The sequence below is a fragment of the Trachemys scripta genome, chromosome 1, assembly GCF_013100865.1.
Source record: "Trachemys scripta elegans isolate TJP31775 chromosome 1, CAS_Tse_1.0, whole genome shotgun sequence".
Taxonomy (NCBI): domain Eukaryota; kingdom Metazoa; phylum Chordata; order Testudines; family Emydidae; genus Trachemys; species Trachemys scripta.
Window position 1 is genome coordinate 208,022,222 of NC_048298.1, and position 26,403 is coordinate 208,048,624.

Consider the following 26,403-nt stretch of genomic DNA (forward strand, 5'->3'; position numbering starts at 1 on the left):
AATGTTAAAAATTGCCGGGACAAAGCAGAATTACATTTAATCCAGGTCTAGGGCACACACAAAGAATTAATAAGCCTGACAACTGATGAGTACAAGCTAAGCCTAAGCATGCATTTAAACATGAGAAGTTTATGAGCAAAAATTGATCTTCCCTGGGAGTTTTAATAATTGACATCAGTTATTTATTTATTTTTCAAATTACAACCAAAGAACTAATAAATGTTTTATCACAACAGTGGAGACAGGTACAAACTATGATTGTTTACATTGGCTAGCTCAGAGGATTGATAATTGGATACAAGGGATTTCACCTGTGGGTCACTGGTTCAAATCCAGGCTGTGCTGTCAGTGACTGTAGGTCATTATGATCTGATTGCTATTTAGTGGCTTATGTGAAATCAATCAGTTGCTCAGAACAATTTCTAGAGCACAAATATCTACTTCCTATAAATCACCGTACTGGGTCAAACAGTAGAGGGTTCTCTATATTAGTGCTTAAAATGAAAAACAACCACATTTACTGTTTTAGGTGAGTCATTTAATTCTGAATTAGAGAGGTGATAAGTCAGCATTAGACTCAAACTAGAGCTGTGTGAAATTAAATGTGTCAGAAGATTTCTAGGGAAATATTTGCCATATTGGTTAGTGCAATTTGCAGTCCCTAAAATTTCACTTTGAGAAAAAATGTTGATGATATGCTATGTACATGTTGGAAATAGGAAAAACATGCATTTCTACAGGTATTATTATGTAATGCCATTTTCACAAGAAAACGGGCTCATTTTGCTTTAAAAAGTATGCAACAAAATGTTCAAAGAGAAGTGATGTTTGAGTAATTTTGCATTTCATTGCAAATATTTTGCACACCTCCCCCTCAAAGGAATCTAGCAGTGCTGCTCTACTATCACTCATGTTAGCAGCATTTACAAATATGAGGGTTCACTTTGCCAGAAGTCTCCAATCTATTACCAAATTTCTCAAATATGACTAGCCATGCAAGAAAAAAAGGCTGTTAATATTACATAAAACCTGCTCATATCCCAATCATCCTTTCAAAAAATTCTCAACCTTGGGACAAAGTTACACTTCATTACCAACCTACTGTGTTGCATTTTTAGGGCCCAGCCTTACAAACATACTGCTTATGTCAGTGAGTCCATCACCTGAATGGCTTCTCCTCTATCCCATTAACACAGATGGTAAAGGTTCACAATATCTCCTCTCTACACTGTTTCCCTGGGCAGGGACCAGACTTGCTGAGTTTTTCCTTCTTAGAGTTCTGAGTGAACTACGCCATATTTAACAATGCCTTGTTTGGTTGGTTTTTGTGTGTGTATCGTCTATCGTCAGTTATACTGGAGCAATTTTTTGCAATGCTACCATTGCAAAAGAGAGTCATGCCACCATGTCGAGTAGCTTAGTTTGTCCATGCAAACAACCTGGTGATAAAGTAAATATTTCTCTCTTCTGTTATTTGATCTTGATGTAGATGTAAGTCCTGTGGGTGGCTATTCCAGGTTTTCCTATAGCTGGAAACAACATGTTCTCCAGGAAGGATGGAAATACTTCCTTTCTCCCACCCTTTGGCAGTCTTGTCTACAGAGATTATCTTTTACTATGTGTTTGAACAGCACCTAGCACAATGGGGCTGTAATGCTGTCTCTTATCGGGGGGCTTCTAGGCTCAGTTATCAATAGGGGAAAACAACCCAAGCATTGAATAATAATTTGTAACATTTGGGGAGAAAATGTATTAGTTTGTTGAAGACATTTATTTTGAGGGGAATGTTAGGGGGTTCTTTTGTTTTATTATTAAATACAAAATTTGTGCTGGAATATTTTTATCTTGAAAAGAATACTTTGAATGTATTAAAACAGCCCTGCCATATTTTACAGTTAATAGGCCTGGTCCATCCTCTTACAGACAGAGGTGGAAACAAGGAATATCTCTGTTGAAAATCAAGAAAGCTACCCTGGCATCAATCTGGTGCAAGTTAGAGGAGAATCAACGCCAATATTCAAACTGTCATAAGTCCAGATCTTTCAGTCCTCATGATGGCATGACTCCTATTTAAATCAATGTGGATTCTTCTTGTATGAAGACTGCTGGACTGGACACATATAAATTAGATTTGGAAAAGATCTATTAGATTACTTAGTCCACCCCCCTACCATGGCAGGATTGTTTCCGAAGATGTATTTTCTATTGCTTTATCTTGTTTGCTTTTAAATCTCTTACCATGAGGTTTAATAGCATCTGTTCAATACAATGTAAAAACATTAATAAAAGAAGTGACTTGTTTTCATTTTTCAGTCTATTTTAACTCATCACAGACAGGACAGTCCCATCAGTGATGACAAAGCCAGTATTTTACACTGGAACTTTATTTCAATGCAATATTTGGCACTTAGCATGTCTACTGCAAGCTCTAGAGACTGACTCTAGCAACCATCAATTTGTTCTAACGATAATTCTGGAAAAATGACTGATGATGGCTATGGCTGGCCACACCGAACATTAAATCACCCCCTTGGGTCTGTGCATAATATAGCTGGTATCCTCAGCTTCCATGCCTCCTGTCGGCCACCTGCCTCTAGCTGGGTCTTCTGTGGCTCAGCCCTCCAGCAAAGTCACAAAGTTCAAACCACTTCCAGGATAACAGAAAGGTCCAAATGAAAATCCAAACAAAATGAATAATTTTTCAGCCATGGTGGGATACTGAAGTCTTCTGTTTCTACTATATCAGGTCTCCCTCCCACAGGAACCTACTGTGCTCCCTGGGGGTTTCTCCCTGTAGGAGAATCCTGCCTCCTTTACAGTCTCTCTCTTTTCCAGGACCCACCACAGGGATAAATTCTTCCTTCCCAGGGAGGGGGGGAGGGAAAACTTCCCTATCTCCTCTCTCCTGGGTCTTCGCTATGTGTGGAGCATGACTTGTTAGGGTTCTTTCCCTTGCCTTGATTGTGATGGGGATTAAGCAGCATCACAATAATCAATCTGTTGTATTGGCCAAGTTATACATAATACACAATGTTATTGTAAAACAAATATTCCAATGGGCATGTTGTAAAAAGAGTCTTCCTAGCTTGGTTGAGGCCCCTTGCCACACCCAGTTACCATCACAGGCTCGGCCCAATCCCAGGCCCCAACCTCTTAGTCCTTGCAGTGGGCCCCACCATTGTGGGCCTGCTTACTTTATTTAGGGGAACGGGAAAAGCAGAAGTTCAGAATCAGAAAACAAGCCCCTCCTGGGGTTAGCAAAAAGGTCAGTGGTACCACCTTCCTACAGTGGTGCCTGGGTAGCAGCTTTACTGGAGTCATTACAGCCAGGCAGGCAGGCAGCCACGTCAGTCTCTTCCTACTGGGCTTGACACTAGGATTCAATGGATCCTCGCAGAGCTGGGGGATCTCTGGCATGGGGGGATTCCTCCTACTGCTTCAGCAGCCACTCCCTTCTCATGGCTTCCCCCTTGTTGACTGCAGCTTCCTCCTTTTATAGCCCTCCTCCCTACCATGCATGAATGTCAGGACCAGAGAAGCAGGGCTACCTTAGCGCACACAACCTATGTCAGCATGGGGTTTATCCACCCCATCACAATGCTCCATTCTTTCCTTTGTGATTAAGCTAAGTTGGCACCGAGACCGTGTGTTTAACTTTATTGTTCTTTTAAGATTTCAGTCTTGAGAGTGTGCTCAATTCAGAATCATAAGGGAATGGGGAAAATCAAGCAGAAGGCCACACGCAAAGTGTAGCATGCAAGGGAAAAAATGTAAGTGTTTTCTGGCACCACCACCTTTATTTAAAAATGATGTAACTGTTTTGATTTTCGATGGCTGAAAGGAAAAGACCAAAAAACAGTTGTGACGTACTGTAAAGGAAGAAAACTATATACTGTACACTTACTGTTTTGATGTCTTCATTAATATACGTGTCATTCATTATAAACTCAGGGTAGCCCACTTTTGCCAAAACCGCTTTTGCCTTTGAAAGAAAAAAAATTGGATGGTTTAAACATTTAAAAATGCATTTCTTCCCTCATTGAAAGGACCGCACAGTTCTATACCTCCCAAATGGCACCCGAATTTCACCTTCAACAGCTTGCTTAGGTGCAACAAATCAGTTTTAGTTTATAACACTGAGGGCCACATTGAGCTGTCAGTTTACATAGTAGCTCCACCAACTCCTGTAGAGTTACTACAGTGTGCTTGAGCACATAATCTGGTCCTAAGAGTTGAACCTCACTAAGGACTGCAAACAAAGTTAATCTAATGGTCACAACTTATATCTTTTTAATGTTTTAACATCCTATGAGCTGTATAACTACTATAGGACAGATGAAGTAAGCCCAGTTATTCAGATGTACGCGGGACATGGATATGAATAGGTCAGAACCTCAGCTGGGATAAACACAGCATAGTTCCACTGACGTCAAATAGGTCTCACCAGACAAGGATGTGGCTACGGTTTTCTGACGGAGAATGTGGTTTCTTCAGTTCGTGCTGTTGAACTGTGTTTTGCTCATCTACCTGAGCCATCTAATTAAAGTCTTTCCACTCCACCTCTGTTTTAACAGACTCCATTTCTTAAAATACTTGTTCCCAATAATAGTACAGAATCCTGTGTGTTCCTATGCTCAATACAAAGGCGATAGGAACATTAAAATAATGCAATTCACATTTTTACATTAACTTGGATTTATTCTGTTTCACATTTGTGAGAATTTGCCTTATTGTTTATATACAGTACATCTTATATATATATGTATACACACACACAAAACACATTTATGTATGCACACACAGACACACACACACACACACACACATATATACATACACATTTTCAGCCATGGTAACTGTTATGCCTGCACTTATGTTTCATAAAATCATGACACAAATTGGAAACAATTACATAAACTAACTTTATAATACATTTGTGGATTGCACCCCAAGGACATCCATCCATAGTTACTATGGAAACAATTTATTTCCTGGAGCAAAAGCAGAGAGAGAGAGAGAGAAAGTCTAAAAGATGAGGGGGGAAACCAAACAAAATAAGACACATGCATGGAATAAGCTAAAAGGGATAGAGTGGGATGGTATAAAATGTATATTTCCATGTTGTTTAGGAAGACAGATATCAATTTACCTTTTAGGACTATAGGACTTTTCCTTAAAACTTTCCTCTAGTAATGTGATCCTTTCAACACAAAAATCTGAGCCCATGTGGAGGCTGAAAGAGGAGAACCCTAATGAACTACGTGGCCCTTTCAAAATAAACCATCTTCAGCATATAGGCTCCAATCCTGCATGCTGATCTGTGCGAGAGTACCCCTGCACCCATATGGAGCCCCTTGACTGCAGTGGTTGCCTAGATTGATTGATTGATTTTACCTTCCTTTGCAGCATGGGGCATGGGTCACTTGCAGGTTTAAACTAGTGTAAATGGTGAGTTCTCTGTAACTTTAAGTCTTTAAATCATGATTTGAGGACTTCAGTATCTTAGCTAGAGATTAGGGGTCTATTACGGGATGGGAGTGGGTGAGGTTCGGTGGCCTGCAATGTGCAGGAGGTCAGACTAGATTATCATGATGGTCTCTTATGGCCTTAAAATCTATGAGTCTATATGATGGGGAAAAGCAATGCTACAATGTTTTCCCCCAAACATCCTTTTTTTCACTTCCCCCATTTTCAAAAAAAACAGGATCTTTGTCTCTTGAGAGTTAATCTGTTCCTAGGGCTTATTTTCCAGTTGAAGTTATTGTCTTCTACTAGTGATATCACAATTAATTGTTGTAGAGATAATTAAGATGTCACAAACAGAAGATTACGACTTCAGGTTAGAAATTAACAGCAGGAACAGATGAACTCTTCAGCAAGAAGGATCCCATTGTCATACAACTATCCCCAGTGATAGAAAAACAATAGAAGACAAATGCTCTACAGGAAATATGAAATGAGCCAAATTACTTCTCAAATAGAATGTTTTCTTAGTTTTTCATGAGGCACTGCAAGTACTGAAGATTTTTTTAAAAAAATGCTTGAGAAAACAGGAAAGAACCAGAATTCAGCTGTAGACAGCATCTATTTTTTGCCCTGCTTATGCTGTTTTGTCCAGTTGACTGAACTTTTGTGATGGATTGGAAAACTTCGGTACATTACTTTAGGGTTTTCAATGCTATTTGCTACTATATCAGTCTCAAGAAAGCAAGTAGGAAAACTCATCAGTTTTAATTTCCACTAAGTTGCCTGCTTAAATGAGTTAGGTTAGTCTCAAATGTCTTGCATGTATTCCAAAGTAATCATTTTAATCACTTAATTAAGCAATCTTTGTGTTGCAGCTGCATAATTGAGCCCTTAACATTTTTGATTAAACCAACAAAAGAAACAAAATAATTTATAATAGCTGATGAACAATTGCCCTTTTAAAAACAATTCAGAATTAATGTGGATTAACTGCTCCAATACTGCATTGACTTTGAAAGCTGCAATCAGCACAAAATGTGGATCAAAAACATTGTTAAATATATTTAGGCAAATAACAAAAAGCACACTAAATGATAGTATCCCTTAAAAACATTTTTCAGACTGCCTTCCAGAGCCTTAGCAGCTGTAAACCTCACAGAATTCTGAAACCATCTTAGGCCCCTCAATCTCAGTGAGCAGGTCAATCAAGCATAGTCGTCACGCTGAGAGGAGCAAAGGTGGACCCTACCTCAAACCAGAGGTGTTAATGGTCTGATCTTGACAAGCTCATATTGCTCTCCTCCCTGCCCCTCAGAGATTTTGATTTGACCTTGAAGAGTTCATCTGCATAGACATTAAAATCTTTCAGAACCATAAAACTTTTCTGACCTAGAACTCTGTCCATTCAGCCAAGGAAGCTGAGATATAGGAGAACAGCCTGTACAACCCTGTTATTCTCATTTTAAACCTATTCCATTACTCATACACAAGGTGGACTCTCAAAACCCATCCATTTTTGGAGTGAGAAACATCCTACATTTAAGGGCAAATGGAACAAGTTCAGCCACGCCATCTCCCCATGGCTGAGGCTGAACAAAATGCCCTTCAAGATATATCTTGGCTACAGAGTCCTTTCCTCCAACATCCTTTCCCAAAGAAACCCAGCTGTTCTTTCACAAGCAGCTTGTGGCCCAATGGCCACTTTCAACTCATTCTCTTCCATACCAAATCATTTGGGATTCGAGGCTGCTAGCTTCGTTTATACGCTGGATTGTAGGTCAAGTGTGACTGAAAAAACCACCAACTAGTGCTGAATGGCAGCCTGGCACTTTGTGGGAGAAAAAAGGACAGTTTAGAGCTATCACTTTTTCCCTCTAAGCCTCAGCCCCTCTACCCCAAAGATCCCTTATTATCACCTCTTAACATTTCCCTCTTTCTGTATGTGTTTCAGTGGTGAGATGCCAGTTGTGCACCATTGATAGATATTTGGTTCGTCTGTGATACTATCAAAATGGCCAATCAAGAGTGAGGCTTTGAACAATCTGCTTCCTAATAGCAAGTTTAACAACTGATTTAAATATCATTGACAGTCAGTTGTTATTTACCATTTATTTCATATTGCAGTATATGTATTGTGTGTGCGTGTGGGAGAGAGAGGGAAGGACAGAGAAAGAGAAAAAAAAATCCTGGCTAAATTGATATCAGTGTACGTTTTGCTATTGACTTCACCCGTAATTTTTTCCCCATTTCTATTCATTCCAAGTGTATTGCAAACCAGATGGCTGTAGATGCAAAATGAAATTTAAAAAAAAATTAATTAGCCTTGGCTTGCCAGCCTAAGTCAAATGTTTGTGTTTCAGAGCAAGAGAACATCATTCTGTTCTATTCAGATTCTTCTACCATGCCTTGGTATCTGAGCATTACAAGTGACCCTCTCACTGATCATTTTAATTGCTGGGCCTGATTTTCATTTACACTAATATCCCTTTAAGCCACCCTGGCAATGTAAAGGGTCATTAAAGTGGAAGTAAGTTACAGTTACCTTAAATTACACCCATCTATGTATATTTTACTAGAGTATATTCATAGCTTAAACAAACTCCAAAGAAAGACTATGTGATTGTCAATGTGCTACATTATATCTCATTTTTATCATGATATAAAAGTACTTGGCTTCAAGCACTAACATATCCCTGTACATTGAAATAATATTGTATCTCTTGTAAAAATGTTTTTGAAATACCTGCAAAAATTAAAATTCACGTCTATGAAAAAGCTTTTTTGTACCGACCTTGAGAAGATTATTTTTATTTTTGGAAAGTCTAAAAAATTAAAAATTAATACAATTATAGTTCACAGAAAAATTAGCATGAAATCTAGTTCAAAAGCTAGAATCGTTCATGGCAAAGTAATGTTCCATTTAATTACACAGATTAATTCATCCTTTATGTACATGTCTGGTCTTTTCATTTTTCATTGAAAATATATGATTCCATCTGGCAAAATTGCTGCACACATATCGCTGGCATATATTTTAGTTTTAAACACAGAAAAGAGGAAGAAAATAGGGCGATGGAAATTTGTAAAACGTAGTGAGGTACAAATATGGGGCTTGAGCCAACTCCCAGAGACATCACTAGACAGACTCCTACTGACTGGAAGTTGGATTGGGCCCATCACAGTGATGTATTTTATTTCCTCAGCTGGTGCAACATAAAACGATTCGTGAACAGCAAACTCTGCAATCAAAAGTGAAGTGGACACTCAAACACAAACCCTTTTATTGCTTGGTCTAAAATGCTAAATGAAGTTATCAAGAGTGCTTGATATGTGCAGAGCACAGTACAGAACACAGCTAGTCATCAAACTGCTGTGCATGTGGCTGTTTTTAAACATTGGTTTTAACTGTTGGTCTTTTTATATTTGTAATGATTAAAAATGAATTCAATTAACTTAACTATGAAACTTAATTTATCAAGATTCCAGGGTGGTGGAGCGTTGTTTAATAACCAATTTGCACACCACATCCAACTGGCCAACAGTAAGTCAAGCTATTATTTTCCTATTTCAGTAGTTGTTTTATGTGTTCTAACTTAATGTGGTTATTATTGCCTCCTTCTTGCTACATCCTGAGTTCAACAACAGAAAAATACCAGGTGACGTGACTAATCACAACTCAGCAACACAGCACAATTATCAAATATCTGGTGTATGTGTATATATATCTCCTCACTATATGTTCCATTCTATGCATCCAATGAAGTGGGCTATAGCCCACAAAAGCTTACGCTCAAATATCTCTAAGATGCCACAAGTACTCCTGTTCTTTTTGCGGATACAGACTAACACGGCTGCTACTCTGAAACCTGGTGTATAATAGTCACAATGACCTGTTTTCAATCAACTCAGAGAGTAGAGAAAACTTTGTATTTGGTGTATTTGGCAAATGCCAGTCTGCTCATGGACATTCCAGGAGCAGGAAAAAAAAAAAAACAGAGGGGGACTTTGCCAAATAAATTTTTTGTTGGCAATTATTCACTGAGTTCTAACACAATAGGGGTGATACTAACAGTATTATTTCACTTTTATTATATCGCCACTCCAAGAAGTTGAAACTTCAGTAGGACCTCACAGCATGGAGATGTCAGCACACCAGTCTGCATGACTGAGACACTCTTTTCTGTTATAAATCCCTGCCAATGCATTCTGGTCTTGTATGCTTTGAAGACAAAATCTTCATGGCTGGTTCAAGCAAAGCGGGCCCTTCCTCAAACCCATGATTCACCTCTGGGGCTGCAAGGCCCAACATTCAGGGCAAAATCCCGACCCCATTAAAGTCAAAGGCAAAGTTCACATTGATTTCAATAGAACCAGAATTTCACCCTCTGTGTGTAACATTAACCTAACCTCCCACCCACTTCTGTTCAAAACTCCTATGACATGCAAGAGAGGAGACCCACGCCCTTCCTGGCTTGTGAAAGAGTCATGAACAACTGGTACCACTCCTGACTAAAACAGTCAACACTTCATTCAGAGAAAGAATCTTCGCTTTCTCCTTCAAAACACAGTAGTCCAACAAACACTAAAGAAAACAACCCCGGACACTTCTGTCCTAGCCAACCACCAATAAACAGTGACGGGAAATGTCACCTCCACCACTAGACCCCTCACTTGTGGAGTTCCACAAAAATCAATTCTCTCTTCAGTGCTTTTCAACATCTACATGCAACCACTAGGTGAACTGGTCAAACAACATGAACTTAAGTTTGAGCAATATGCAGATGATACACGGTTCTACCTATCCTTCACCTTAAACAATCACACCGTTATTACAAAGGTGGCCTATTGCTTGGATGGGATCAGCTCTTGGATGAAGTTGAACCCAAGCAAGACAGAAGTGATGCTGGTGGGCCAAAGAAAGTACTTTGAAAAGATTGCAGCCATGGTGCAGTCTCCGTCGGTTGCAGATACACACCCACAATTAGTGAATTCAGTCCGTAGTCTATGAGTACTCTTGGATTCCTCACTGATGCTGAGATCTCACATAGAAAGTGTTACCTGAAGATGCTGCTATCATCTCCACCTAGCTCCTGGCAGAAGGAGACCTGGCCTCAGTTATTCAAGACTGTATCACCTCTCAGCTGGGTAACAGGTTCCTAAGCCTTAGGAAACTCCAGCACATCTCTTTAGCAACACAGACTACCATGCACATATCAAATCTGTCATCTGCTCTCTACACTGGCTTCCCATAGAATTTTGAATCAAAGTCAAGGTCTCAGTCCTTATCTTGAAAGCACTCCATGACCTGGGTCCAGGATATCTAAAAGACCATCTAAAGCTCCAGGACACAGCCCATGGTCAGCAACACTACTCCTCTGGCACAATGCAACTATAAACAATAAGACCAAAAGCTCATTTGTGCTAGAGACAGAACTGTCTCTGGGCATGGTCCAAGAGTGTAGAATGAACTCCCCCAAGAACTATGGACCACCACTAACCTCAGCACCTTTCACACCAGGTGCAAGGTGCATTTCCTTGACCTTGCCTTCTCTTACATAAACACATAACAGGTAAATTAAAAAAAATATACAGACAAAGATACCCCACTGCACATGCTTCTTCCTCTGAGGAGAGGATGAGAGAACAAATAAAACTTGGCAGATGTGTAGTCATGTTGCTTCACACACTACTGGAAAGTGCTCAGATACTATGATGATGAGCCCACTACAACAACAACGTGAATAGAATAGAATGTTCATTTCTTTAGATGTCAGGCAGCACGGCACCAGAATTGTCCTGTGAGTTTGTAAGCAATTAAACAGGAGGAGGAACCTGGGATATGTCCTAGCCACGGTAGCAATTAAGAAGAGAAATTCCCGTTCTCAGGGAGTTTACACTATCATCACCATATAACTCTCAATCAACAGCACTGCACACAGGGCCGTCCCTAGGGGAGTGCAGGGTCCGGGGCGGAAGTGACAGATCCGTCTCTTCCGGGACCCACCGTGCTGGCCATTCGCAACAGCCCACGGGACCCTCGAAAGCATGAGGCCCAGAGTGGGGAGGTCCAGGGAGCCTGCCTTAGCCCGCTGCGCACCGCTGCTACCCCAGAGCCCCTCGAGGTAAGTGGTACCAGGCCGGAGCCCACACCCCAAACCCCTCCTGCACCCCACACCCCGACCCCCTGCCCTGAGCCCCCTAAGCTCCTGCCTTGAGCCCCCTGCCACACCCCACCTGCACCCCCCCCGCCCTGAGTCCCCTCCCGCACTCAGCACCCCTCCAGCACGCTGCACCCCTTGCCCTGAGCCCCTTCCTGCACACCACACCCCCTCCCGCACCCCAACCCCCTGCCCCAGCCCTATGTTATGGCCCTGCATACAATTTCTCCATCCAGATATGGTCCTCGGGCCAAAAGGTTTGCCCACCCTGAGCTAAACTGTATTTATATCAGAAGAGACATACTCCTGTACATTTTACTCTATCTCCATTTCCCATTTTTACCTATGCTTGTGATGCTACATCATGAGATTCAGTTACTTTATGTACAGACTTGTATGGTGGAGGAGAGATGACAGACTACACGACTACACAGTATACATACTCACCACAGAACTGGACTGTCAAATGTGAATATTCATGGCACTCAGAAAATATTCCTGATAACCTTTCATCTATGATTACACAGTATATATGGTCGGATTTATGCTTACTATGTCCCTTGTAATTTTGAACTAAAGCAATAGGTTGATTCCAATGAACCAACTGCATTTTGGTATTTCATGCTCCATATCAACTCTGACCTGAATCAAATCCAATATCTAAAGCTATCTATAAATGTATTAAGAGAGAACACAGTGAAACTAGTCATAAAGCCAGTGAAATGATCCAAGCCTTAAATCAGTTTATTCTTGGCCCAAATGCCAACTGACAGACATATTAAAAAGATTTAAAATACTGAATGGGAAGGAGCTCAAGTGTTTGTTTTGGAAACTAATGCAATAGATAAGCCGTGCTCTTTGAGAATTTAAATAAAGCCAAGTCCACAGAAAGAGAGTCTCCTTGCTGAAATAAAGCTTCAACCATTCAGACTAAATCCAGTGGCAGACTACAGTTTACCAATATGAAGTATTATTTTGGAAGTCAACAGTTGTTTTAGCTTTTCATTGGAGAGGTCTAAAAAGAGTCTTCAATCCCCAGTTAATGGTGAACAGTATAAAACCCAACACCAATCAATACAAGCAATAAAAACATACAGATCAGATATTAACAAACAACTTTGTCCTATCTCTAGTCCCACTGATGCCAACGGTAAAACTCCCGCTTTGACGGGAGCAAAATGATAATGCTGAATGCTTTGAAAAATCTTACCCTATGCCTGTATGCTAGGTCCTTTGTTTTATAATGTAGTTCTTATTAACCTCAGGGCTACAATAATTCTTCCACTTTTTCAGATACATAAATGTGATTGGACTAAACCTATAGTTGCAGCTGTTACTGTTTCTTTTTAGTGAATGTATTACTATTTTAAAAGTGCCAGACTGGTAGCCCTATTTTATCCACAAGCATCTTGGCTTTTGCAAGATAAGTTCAGAGAAGGATGCATTAAGATCCCAGTGAATGATTAATGATGCTCCTTTTAATCCAGGCAAAAAAAAACCCGCTATGACTAAATTCTTTAGTGTGTGTGTGTGTTTAAGTTCATTAGGATGCACTTTTTAAAAAAATAAAAATAAATAAAATTTAAACATTGAGCAAATTACCACTCTATTTTTCACATTTTACAGTTCATAAGTGAGGACACCCCAATCCATGAATAAAATCAAATGATTGATTGAGGTGGGATTGAAACATGTAGCAACAACTGCTGTTGGGGGGCAGTAGGGAAGGGTGTAGAGCTCTGGGGAAATTCTGGAAGACATGTCTGACAGGCAAAATGCTGCAAGAACTCACAGATACCGCGCTACCCTTGGAAAGGGTGCAATGTCTACTTCTGGCCAGTGAGAGGTAGATGGGGACATGGCCCTTCCTCCTCTCTGCCCTCACTGAAGATGGAGTAATTAATTCCAGAAACAGCCCTAGGCCTGAAAAATCCTTGCACGGAAAGGGCCCAAGAACAGGCCAGCCCAAGGACATGGTGCTCCTCCCTATGCTGGAAATTCATGGGAGGAGAAGCTCCTTAGGCCCTCACTTGCAAACCCACAGTGTGATCCAACACAATCTAGGACTCTGGGCACAGTTTTCTAAAGTGCCTAAGTGACTTAGGAGCCTATGCCCCATTTTCAATTGGACTTAGGCTCTTAAATCACTTAGGTATTTGAGAAAATTATACCATCCCTCGATCTCCAGATGATGTTGTGCTTTCTCCAGAACCAAATGTTTCATTTTAACAAACAACCTTGTTATCCCTCCCTTTGAAGTCATGCTAGATTTTCTTCCCAGGTGTGTTTCATTTCAGAACCCAGGAGGGTTGTTATTTAAAAAATAAATACATACAAACTGCACCTTCATCTGTTAGCGCATTGCTCTAATTATTCCATTAAACGCTTCTTAGAAACCTACTCCGTGCCTCACCCCCAACCTGGAGAACTCCTGAGCAATTGACCTCTACTGCAAATGGTTGCCATGCCACCCATTGCTGGAAACATGAACAGCTCTGAGCAAAACCTTTTTGGGTGTTTTTTGTTTAAGCTCTAGCATGTCAGGAGATTTAACAAAGAGCACTGCATTGATTGACATGGTAAAAACCCCCAAGGGCTTAAGAAATTCAACGTGCTAAAGGAAAGTTTAGGTTCTGAATAACATAGCATCATCTGTGCACAGCTATAAAGGGAGCATAAGGGAGGGAGAGAGGGCAAGGAGGCTCTCTCCTGCTGCAGGGCCTGGCACTGTGGGATCTGTGGTCCCCAGGGTCTGTCTTGATAGCTGTGAGGGGGACTGTGAATAACCCGCTGTTGACAGTGACAGCCTTCCAACCCAAGCCTTCTGTTTGCATCAGTTGACATTCGTTTAAAATTTCCAATGTTATCTTCACCTGGAAAAGGGATATTTTTTACTAACAAAATCTAAGAATTTTCTTTATATTTCTAGTTTCCTGAAAACCAGTGGGAGCCTCTGACCCCATCAATCTGTGTGGCCCTATGCTTTGCAGGGCCTAAAGTCCAGAATCAGCCAGCAAGTGCATGGACTTTAGCATTTCCCAGAAACTTAGCAGCCATCATGGACTTAAATTCAAGCAAAGACAACTGTATTTACCCTTCCCTTTCCCTGATCTCCAAGAATAGATTCCACCCATATGGTGGTAAATTGTTCACTCTGTAACTGAACAACCATATCTCCAAAATACCTAGAAAATGCCTCACAGCCTGAACATTCAAAAATACTGAATGCTAACAATGCAATATACTCAGTCTGTCACCCACTTGAAACAGTTCTTATGATCAGAGCTTTGCAGTTGTTGTCTCACTCTGTGGAGAGGAACTCTGTCCACTTGACCAGAGCCCCTTCTGTGCAGACTTGCAACGAGCACACCAATATTACTCCCCTTACCATTCCTACCCTCCCTTCAGACAAGAAAACAGACACTCACAGACACACAATGCAGGCAAGAAGGTACAGAACAAACAAACAGAATAGACATTCTGTTTTCTACCTAGGAAAGGGTCTCTCCTTCTAGTAGATATCACTTGTGAGAAATCCCATTCTTGAGCTTAGATTACTTCTAAATTTTAAAAAACTTACTTTTCAAAGTTATCAAGGAAGAAGCAGACAGTCACCACTTATTTAAAAAACGTAGGCACATCAGTGTTTGCCTAATAAATGGGAGTAGCTGACAAAGCATCTTTTCCACTGAGAACTGCATGCTGCTTGGTGAATAGCCAATAAGGAAGCAGCCTCTTCCTGCATCTGATGATCTCCGTTAAAGAAAAATACCTCTGTAAACTCTACCACCACCAGAGTCTGGAGCATTTCAATGGGACATTTAACATTTCTCTTCATTATTTTGTTTCAGACATCATTGGCTAATGAAATGCTTGAGCAATTTAATCTCTGCTGATGTTATAACAAAGTTTCCCCAAACTGCATCATCAATTCTGCTGTCTAGTACTCAGGGTATTAAAAATATGCATTAGCACATAGAGCTGCACCAATGCAGTTACTCCTGGTTTCACCAGCATAAGGGAGAGGATTATGGCCACACAAGCCAGCTAGCCTGCCAGGACCAGCTGTACACAAAGTGCAGTCAAAAGCACATGTAGATTACAGAATCTGGCCCTACACTGTCCTTTATATCTGCTCTCAAATTAAGCAAATCACATCGTCAAATATCAAAACAGCTGGCCAAACGAAGGTGACAATTTTTGAAGACAAACAGTAGCTAGGCACCTGCCTCACACTGGAAGTCTGCCATTAGTGGCTTTGAAAAGACTTGTTGGAAACACATATTTTTAAATAAATGGAACATGAGTGATTGGTTTCCACCAGCTGATCAAGCCATGTCCTAAATTTGTTTTGCTGCAACTGGGTTTGGAACCTGGCTTTTAAAACATGGCTGTTTGGGCAGTGAAGACAGTGTCCAAAGGAACCTCCCCGCAGAACCCATATTGAAGAATCTATCCTGTTACGGTAGGAGGTGCTCGTGGTTGGCACATTAGGGGTGGTTGATATATAAGCACCCAGGATTAAACTCTCCATAAAAGAATTAAAGATGCCATGTAGTAACTGCACCCACAGAGTCAGTAAGGGACCTGGGTATCATCCTTTCTCACGGGATCTTTCTCAGCTCCTTTCTCAGAGCTTCTGGGCAAAAGAAGGGTCCATGACCAGGTCACCTTTTCCAGACCATGCAGTCTGAGGCAACACTTGAATTAAGGGTTTCCCAGGGTAAGGTTCAGGGGCTAAGGAGGAAAAGAAACAGTGCCTTGTTAAGCAGTTGGATTTGTCTGACTTTGGCTTTGGCTACACTGGTGCTATACAGCGTTGCAACTTGCTGTGCTCAGGGGTGTGAAAAAACACCCCCCTGAGTGCAGCGAGTACAGCGCTGTACAGCGCCAGTGTAATCAGTGCCTGCAGTGCTGCACGCTCACTCACAGCGCTGTAAGCTACTCCCCTCGGAGAGGTGGAGTACATACAGTGCTGTGAAGTCCCAAGTGTAGCCAAGCCCTCAGAGAGAGTCCTGGAGAAAGACACAGGCCCAAGGAAGCTGCTCCTCGGAGATGGGAAGGCAGAGGCCTTACTTGGGGTTTCTGCCTGTATGTAGCCTGTTACAACCTCTGCTCAAGGAAACAGGACATGTGTTCATTTTGTAAATTCAAGTAAGAATGTACTTTATTCTGCCTCACTGATTCCAGCTCCTAACAGGAAAATGGCCTCCAAGGCCTCAGAGGGAGGGCTCTGAGTACTTCAGGGAATTTTCTCCCAGGAGTCTGGCTGATGGGTATCACTGACATGATCAGGGTCTAATTTATCACCATTTTTAAGGTCAGCAAGGAATTTCTCCCAAGGTCAGATTGGCAGAGACCCTGAGGGGGTTTCACCTTCCTCAGCAGCATGGGGCACTGGCAGGTTTACACTAGTGTAAATAGTGGGTTCTCTGTAACTTGAAGTCTTTAAATCATGATTTGAGGATCTCAGGAACTCAGCCAGAGTTTATCAGTCTATTACAGGAGTGGGTGGGTGAGGTTCTGGGCCAGCGATATGAAGGAGGTCAGACTAGATGATCATGATGGTCCCTTCTCGTCTTGAAGTCTATGAGTCTATGAGAATTCATTACTGCTCAGCAAAGGGGCAATAATCCTTTTTAAAATGTACCTTTATAAAAGGGGTTTGGTTTTGCAGGAGAAACAGCAAAAACAATGACAGTCAAAGCTAAAACAACAAAGTTTGCAGAAATGAGAGCAACTTTCTTGCACTTCAGAAGAATTAATTTTAAGATGGTGTGTATCACTGCTTTTACACAGCATTTCCACTCCAAAAGCTCCAGATTCATGCCCAATTTTACTTGTATGTATGTCCCTCCATCTTTTTCTCTGTCTCTCTGCCTCTGTTTCAAGCCTGAGATTTGTCACAAGTGTTTTGATATCATGCACCCACTCTGGCCTTATGGAGTTGTGCTTGGGTCTGAAAAATGACAGCAAGAGATCAGGGTTAAATGCAATTTCCTTTCCCTTCACCCATTTTCCACTATCTGTCTGCATGGTGCTCAGGTTATTAATGGAACTGACATCACTGTACAACTGACTGAGCAGTAGCAGCAGCCAGATAACAAGGGAGAAGCTGACAGCAGCAGATCTAGCCTCACAGATAAGATATAAGCAAACATGCCATGGCTATTAGCTTCAGCTCGGGCCAAAGATGAACATTTCATATGGTTACTGAGCAGAAAACCCCAATCTTCCTGAGAAGATTAATTGAATTTGGGTTTTGAAAGATATTATTCTCTGGGGCCAAAATAAAAGTTTATTGGAGGAAGAAGTGTTGGACTTGTAACTATGTATTGTCAATCCAACCGCGAGTGAAGATTTCTTTTTAATACAAGAAAAAAGTGTAAAATACTTTCACACTGAAAGGAAAGTCTCTGCCACTCGTTTTATCTGCCAGTTGAAATGTTATCCTTAACACTGTCATTTTCCAGACGAACGCAGAAGGGTGTTAACTTCAGTGTCCTGGCAAAATTCCAGTCTGGGTTACTACAGTGACCTTTCCAGATTCCCTTCCTCATTTCCAATGAATACAGTACTCTTCACTTCCTTCCTTCAACCTGTCATGTAGTGTTCTTCTCTGCACACATTCATGAGCATAGTAGGAAAAGGATTAACCACTTTGTAAAGACAAATCTGAGTTGAATGGTGGTATGTTTATTGTCCTCTAAACCTGTAGGGCAGTTCAGAAACACAGTTAAAACATGGTTCAGCCCCATTACACATTCCAGATCATATTTTAACTGTATCAGTAGACTAACCTTTTGCAGCCAGGTCCCCCAACGGTGTAGTTGTTACAATATAGCTTGGCATCTTAATCTTCAATGTCTACATCAGAGCACTGCCACAACCCAAGACTACAGAAATACTAAAATATTCCACTTCAGCAAAATCATCACTGAGGCTCAGTCTGCACTAAAGACAGGGTAGATAGGTTCGTGATTAAAAGCACAAATCTGGAAGGGAGAAGCCTGGGTTCAAAGGTTTCTAAAGGCACAAATAGGAGTTCGGCACCTAACTCCTAGTGAGTTCCATCTCTGCCTTTGAATGTTTCCCCCTCGGTTCCCAGGTCTTTCTGAAGTAAGGTGTCACTGAACAAGAGTAAACCTAGCAGGGTCCATTAATGTTTCTAAAGTAGATTTAAGGTTTGTGAAGTGCTTTTAGATCTTTGGATTGAAGGTGCTATATAAACATAAAGGAAGGGGTGGGGTCTTTAGTTTTGGGACTCACTCCTATATATGGTCTGTCAGAGCCTGGTTTTGTTAACTTTTCAGACACACCGAAACATCTATCTTTTCCTTCTCTTGTCTCAAGCTACTGATGGGTGGGCTGAGGCTCAGGACTGGTTAATCTGCAGAAGTACTTTTGCATTATTTGGTTTATAACCTAAGGCAGTGTTTCCCAAACTTGGGATGCCGCTTGTGTAGGGAAAGCCCTTGGCGGGCCGGGCCGGTTTGTTTACCTGCCGCGTCCGCAGTTCCGGCCGATCGCGGCTCCCACTGGCCACAGTTCACTGCTCCAGGCCAATGGGAGCTGCTGGAAGCAGCGTGGGCCGAGGGACGTACTGGCTGCTGCTTCCAGCAGCTCCCATTGGCCTGGAGCGGCGAACCGCAGCCAGTGGAAGCCGCGATCGGCCGGAACTGCGGACGCGGCAGGTACACAAATCGGCCCGGCCCGCCAGGGGCTTTCCCTACACAAGCGGCGTCCCAAGTTTGGGAAATACTAACCTAAGGGATAAACACAAACAATAGGCTGGTGCTTATAGACATTTTATTTCTGAAAGACAGACAGAAATGGAAAGCATTATTATTTAAACCATATTAGATGAACAAGCTATAAACTAGTGCTGGGCAGGAAATGGTTTGCCTTTCTCATGAACATTTTCAGAATTTTTACATTTATTCCCATCCTGAATAAGGACAAGGTGTCAAAATCTCAAAAATATTCAGGAGCAGAAAACTCCCCAAAAAAGTTTTGGTTCAGATCAATCAAAATGTTATGTCTGATCATTTCAAAGCATTTAATCTCAATTTTGATAATTCTCTAACAATTTTTAAAAATATAATTAGCTTACATTTCTATCTGAAAAGTCATTTTGGAACTAGAAAACCAGAACTTTTCATTTTGAAAATGGGGAGGGAGAGGGTTTGACAATTTGAGCCAAAACAATTGTCAAAGCCACCCTTTTCCCCATAAACAGTTCTGGTTTTGACAAATTGACATTTTTTGACAAAAGAAACATTTTGGTGAAAACTTTGTGACTAGCTCTTCTTTAAACATAGTTTCAGAACAGTTTTGGCTCCTGTCACTGACCAGGAATACCATATTTAAAGCATTTAAAATTGGTTCAGCTAAAATGGTTACGACTCTTATTCAGTAAGGTGCCTAAGTAGTCCAATTGACTTCAACGGGGTTGACTTCAATCAGAATACACAAGTGCTTAAGGCACATGCTTAAATACCTTTTTGAATTGGGGCCTTTGTTATTATAGATAGTCCTAAATTACTCCAAGCATTGGTTTGTAAAGGCCATTGACCTGATCTGCACCACAGAGGTCAATGGGAATTTTGCCTCAGTTTATATTGTTTGATTCTGTTCCCAGTGAAGTCAATCAGACTTGTGCCATTGACTTCACTGGGAACAGAATCAAGCAATGTAAGCAGAGACTAAACTAAGAAACATAGCAGAGAATTATGCGTATGTTTTTCTATGACTCTGCCCTATCAGTCTTCAGACTGGGAGAGAAGGGATTGGAAACAAATATTGTAAATAGGACTTCCTTAGAGAAAGGTAAAACCGGGCAGCAGTCAAATCCAGTAGGCAACAATATTACTTCAGAGTGACCTTGGGATTTGTGCTCTGTAACCTAGAAAGGTTAATTATGTTACAGAAAGATCTTATTACAGAAGCACAAGATATTTTGGCTTGTCATTTGTACTTTAAATTTTTAAAACAGTGCTTCATCAAAACAAATAAAATAACTTCATAAAAAGCAGTAAATTTTCATACTTTTGGAAAATATGTCTGGGTATATAGATCTTGAATCTTACTCTCAAGCCCCCCATTAAACTCAAGTACAAGGGGCATTTTAAGGGAGGAAAACAAAGGGGTGAGCAAAAAATTAATTTATCTTGTCCATGCCCAAGAAACACAATTATAGTTTACTTCTCACAATGATCATTGTCCAGTGAATTATCATTTCTGAAGAAGCAGCAATAAATTATGATTTTAAAAATTAGGATCATCATTAGGACATGATTACAAGAGTCATGTTTATGTAGTTTCAGTTTTGGATTCTCTTTTCTCTCTTCAGGTCCATCCTTAGGAAATGCAGCTGTCAGTATCATTAGGCTGATATAGCAGTCTGCTATCAACACTTTCATTGTCAGGAAAAGAAAAGGCCCTTTTTGCACATTTGTCAGCTTTCCCAATAGGCTGCAAGGTGACTCAGAGCTGGGCCAGCACAAGAGCTATTGAAGAGGTATCTCTCCGCATGACTGACATAATGCATACAGCACATGCCAAAGACACCCATTGAGCTGCACTCATCTGAATAATTTAGCTATACTTAAAAATGAAGGCAAAATTTAATGACCCTCACAAAATAGGGAGTTTAAAAAGTGAGAGCAGGAAGCAAAATGGGTTTTAAAAAGAGAAAAATCAGAGGCCTCCATCTAAGACTCAAAGGATTGACAGGAACAGTTTAAACACATCCTTGATTATAGCCAAATAGAGTATAATAAAGTAAGACTAACAGAAGAAAAAGTAAACAGAATATGAAAGCATGGTGCCAGATACTAGACTCTGATTTAACTATGATTTTTAGAAATACCATGAGCTCCATCCAGAGAATTAGGTGAGAATTGCATGTTAAAAAAACAACACCCAAGCCTGTTAGGATCCGTTTCTTTGGGTGTTTTGTTTATGGTTGGGAGGGGGCATGGGGGGATAGGCTGCTTTCAGTAGAACTGGTTTCAATTCATACTTACAGCATAGGGGTTTGAAATGATTAAAAGACAGGATTTTTATTACGTGGTCTTATTCCAGAGGGAAAGAAACACTTAAATTCCAGAGTATTCCAAGAGGAAAGGTGAGATTCCTTGAGACAGAGAGCACAAGGATGCAGAAGAAGTGCTCAAAAGGCCACATAACCTTAGACTTGCTAAAAAGGCCAATTTTCAAACCTAAGACTGAGCTGGCTGCTCTCCCAAAACCAAACCATGGCAGTGATTCTACCATAGGGATCCGCTCCAAAGCCTGCCTAAATCAATGGGAGTCTTTCCATTGACTTCAGTGAGATTTGGGTCAGGCTTATAGAAGGTTGTTGTTCAGCTGACCCCTGGCACTATCTGCAGTAAATACGTGGAAGCGAGTATCCCTATCACAAGCAGAATCTGCAGTATCCTCTTTGAGGTGAACAGTAAGCCTATCAAGCCACTTGCAATACAGTGGAGTCACCTAAACATAAAGACATATGAGCCCATCAAGATCATGTTAGAAGAAGATAATTTTTTCAAGAACATTTTCAATGCACAAAACCAAAACATACAAACAAAAGGTCTTTTACCTGTTGCACAATAAAGGAATAAGCCTGCTACAGCCTAACTGTCCATGGACTAAAAAGGGACTAAATACCAGGGAAACTGACCCAATGCAGTAGAAATGGTAAACAGGAAAATAACAATAATTAACTCCTTTCATTCCAATGTGGTTTGCAAACTCAAAAGCAAACAAACAAACGAAAAACAGCTGAACAAACTATAGACAAAACAGGCTATATGAAATGCAGCCATTTCTGGGTAAAATGCAGGTGCTGTTTAACTGCACACAGTAACTCTACACTACGTGTCATTATGAAATAGTATGGCCAAGCGGATAGAGCAATGGATTTGAACTCAGGAGAGTTTCCCTGAGGTCAGATTGTAATCACCCATAGTTGGATTTGTCCTCAAGTTAACAATGTTATTCTTATAAAAATGCCATGAGACATTTAAATTACCACAGCAGCCAGAGCAGTTATTTTACATGTCACTGGGCACAATGCAGGCATAACGGGGTGACATTCTATGGGCTGTGTTATACAGAAGGTCAGGCTAGTGGTTCCTTCTGGCCTTTCATCTGAAACATGGTGTCTCCAGCTACACAGAACTCTCTGTTATAATGCTGGGCTTTGGCTCAGTACTGACCCCAGAGGTCTACCTCGGAATCCACAGCGATACACGTTATGCAGATGTTCCTCATCTCAAGCACTGACCCAAAACAACCTCTCAACTTGTGAGCTCTGACAGGATCACAGCAGCATTGTGGACACAGGCAATGACACAATGTGGACACATTTAGACAGATGCACTTTCTGTGTATCAAACCAGTAAATAAATACTGGTAAAACCACCAAATTTTCTGTTTTATATGTTATTGTATTAAAGTAAAAAGAGAAAAAAATGGAAGGGGGAAGATGTGTAAAGCTAATCATATATTGGTGCAAGCAATCTACTTATTAAAGTTCTAGGGATCTGACACATGGTAAGTCTCCCATTTATCCAGTAAATTATTTTATCAAGGGGTTTTATTTATTCATTTAACATGTGCCCATCCAAAGCTCTTGGCACAGTTATAAAATATATCAATAGAAATACTACAATCAATAAAGAAGTGGTTCAGGACCGTTTAGAAAAGCTGGACGAGCACAAGTCCATGGGGCCAGATGCGCTGCATCTGAGGGTGCTAAAGGAGTTGGCCAATGTGATTGCAGAGCCATTGGCCATCGTCTTTGAAAACTCATGGTGATCGGGGGAGGTCCCGGATGACCGGAGAAAGGCTAATGTAGTGCCCATCTTTAAAAAAGGGAAGGAGGAGGATCTGGGGAACTACAAGCCAGTCAGCCTCACCTCAGTCCCTGGAAAAATCATGGAGCAGGTCCGCAAGGAATCAGTTTTGAAGCACTTCGAGGAGAGGAAACAGATCAGGAACAGTCAGCAAGGGCAAGTCATGCCTGACTAACCTAATTACCTTCTATGATGAGATAACTGGCTGGATGAGGGGAAAGCAGTGGTCGTGATATTCCTTGACTTTAGCAAAGCTTTTGATATGGTCTCCCCCAGTATTCTTGCCAGCAAGTTGAAGACGTATGGGCTGGATGAATGGATTATAAGATGGATAAAAAGCTGGCTAGATCGTCAGGCTCAACGGTTAGTGATCAATGGCTCCATGTCTAGTTGGCAGCCGGTATCAAGCAGAGTGCCCCAAGGGTCTGTCCTGGGGCTGGTTTTGTTCAATATCTTCATTAATGATCTGGAGGATGGCATGGATTGCACCCTCAGCAAGTTTGCAGATGACACTAACCTGGGAGGAGTGGTAGATACACTGGAGGGTAGGGATCAGATACAGAGGGACCAAGACAAATTAGAGGACTGGGCCAAAAGAAATCTAATGAGGTTCAACAAGGACAAGTGCGGAGTCCTGCACTTAGGACAGAAGAATCCCATGCACTGCTACAGACTAGGGACCGAGTGGCTAGACAGCAGTTCTGCAGAAAAGGACCTAGGGGTTACAGTGGACGAGAAGCTGGATATGAGTCAACAGTGTGCCCTTGTTGCCAAGAAGGCTAATGGCATTTTGGGCTGTATAAGTCGGAGCATTGCCTGCAGATTGAGGGACATAATCATTCCCCTCTATTCGGCATTGGTGAGGCCTCAACTGAGTACTGTGTCCAGTTTTGGGCCCCACACTACAAGAAGGATGTGGAAAAATTGGAAAGAGTCCAGCGGAGGGCAACAAACATGATTAGGGGGTTGGAACACATGACTTATGAGGAGAAGCTGAGGGAACTGGGATTATTTAGTCTGCAGAAGAGAAGAATGGGGGAGGGCGGGGAATTTGCTAGCTGCTTTCAACTACCTGAAAGGGGGTTCCAAAGAGGATGGATCTAGGCTGTTCTCAGCGGTAGCAGATGACAAAATAAGGAGTAATGGTCTCAAGTTGCAGTGGGGGAGGTTTAGCTTGGCTATTAGGAAAAACTATTTCACTGGGAGGGTGGTGAAGCACTGGAACAGGTTACCCAGGGAGGTGGTGAAATCTCCTTCCTTAGAGGTTTTTTAAGGTCAGGTTTGACAAAGCCCTGGCTGGGATGATTTAGTTGGGGATTGGTCCTGCTTTGAGCAGGGGGTTGGACTAGGTGACCTCCTGAGGTCCCTTCCAGCCCTGATATTCTATGATTCTATGAATAAACACTTTGAGCCCATATCGAAATATCCACCCAGATCTCTACAAAACTAAGACTGCCTCACCATATTATTCTTTATTGGCAGGGTTGGTATCTATCTGTAAACTTCAGTGTAAACCTACAATCTGAAGCCTTACATAATCCTAGAAAATTACCTTGCTTCCTGGATGTCTTTTTGAGAAAGATGCCAATCTCTCCTGAGAAGGGTGCTCCCTATATATTCTGCCAATATTGCCCAAAGTACTCAAACAAAGCTGACATTTTGTGCGTTGGTTTTAAATATATCAGATTATTGTTTGATTGTGATTTTTTAATTTTTTTAAAAGAACAGTCATAATGAAATAAGATTTGGGGGTTATTTAAAACACTTCTGGATTAAGGGGATTTAAGATGGATGAGGCTTTTTAAATGCATTATTTTATCAGGTCATTTCACTTTGTATCCCATTTATGCCCTATTATGGGATTGTGTCTAATATGCTAAAAATCACACAAGACATGTGAATTCTTATAAAAAATATGTTCTACAGTAATGATTCAAAAAGGTGACAGCTGTCAATGATATTACTGTGATTTTTGAATAATCATTTTAATATAATAAATAATAATACTTTAAATATACTTTGCTCTTATACGCCTGCTCCTGTTCCCATTGAAGTAAATTGTTGAAGTCCCATTCACTTCAACTGAAACAGTGCATATATTACTGTACCATACTGTAGGGTTTTTAAATTAGCTCTGAATTTAGTCTGCCAGGCACATTTTGTATGTATCAGAAGGACATATGACCAATATGGTTTTTGGCTTCTTACGGACTTTACGGTACTTTTACCACCTTCTCCTACTGGCTCTCTTCTGTTCAGCCTTCTGCTATATCTAATAGGCGGCTGACAGAAGTAGTGCAGGAGAGTGGTTAAATAAATAATTTAGTAGAAAAATGAGGCCAGACTCTTATGATATTATTAGAATAGTTATTATTCGGAAAAAAATATGTACAAGGCCTCTTTCCCTCTTCAAAGATCAAAAATGGCATCAATTCACCCTGAGTTGGGCAAGTATCTATATTAGATACACTGGTATCTATATTAGATATAGTCAGACAGTTAGTTTGTTCATTTCCTAAACTTCACAAGCTGTGTAAAAATATGTGGGTAATTGGTGGCTCAAATAATAATACACTCCATTTGCTATCAGGTTAACAAGAACCATAGTGAGATGCTGCTACCCTTGGCTTTGGTGCCCTGAATGATTCACTCATCCATCTATACGTTCCTAATGTGTTCTTGAGAAAGGCAGCATGAAGCAAAGATGTTACATACTGAATTTAAAACTTTCCAAAGATAAAATAACTTCCGCAGCCTTTTCATCTGATTTCTCAAAAAGCTTTGAAGACTGCTTTTCTTAAATTAAAACTGCTATTTTTGTTCAAGCACAGCAAGTGGGACATAATTCAGCTCTGCTTGCATATAATTCTGTTCAGAAAGGGTGGTTGTCAATTGAATGCTGTCCAGTCACTTCC

At 40.9% G+C, this 26,403-nt stretch overlaps 1 protein-coding gene across 1 annotated transcript in view; it reads right to left on the bottom strand.

The window, feature by feature from the left end:
• PHEX (phosphate regulating endopeptidase homolog X-linked) overlaps nucleotides 1-26,403 on the bottom strand; it is a 136,489-nt gene that overhangs the window by 43,425 nt on the left and 66,661 nt on the right. The window contains exon 13 of the mRNA XM_034755287.1: nucleotides 3,905-3,982. Within this exon, the coding sequence (XP_034611178.1) occupies nucleotides 3,905-3,982 (78 nt within the window). The remainder of the gene's footprint in view (nucleotides 1-3,904; nucleotides 3,983-26,403) is intronic.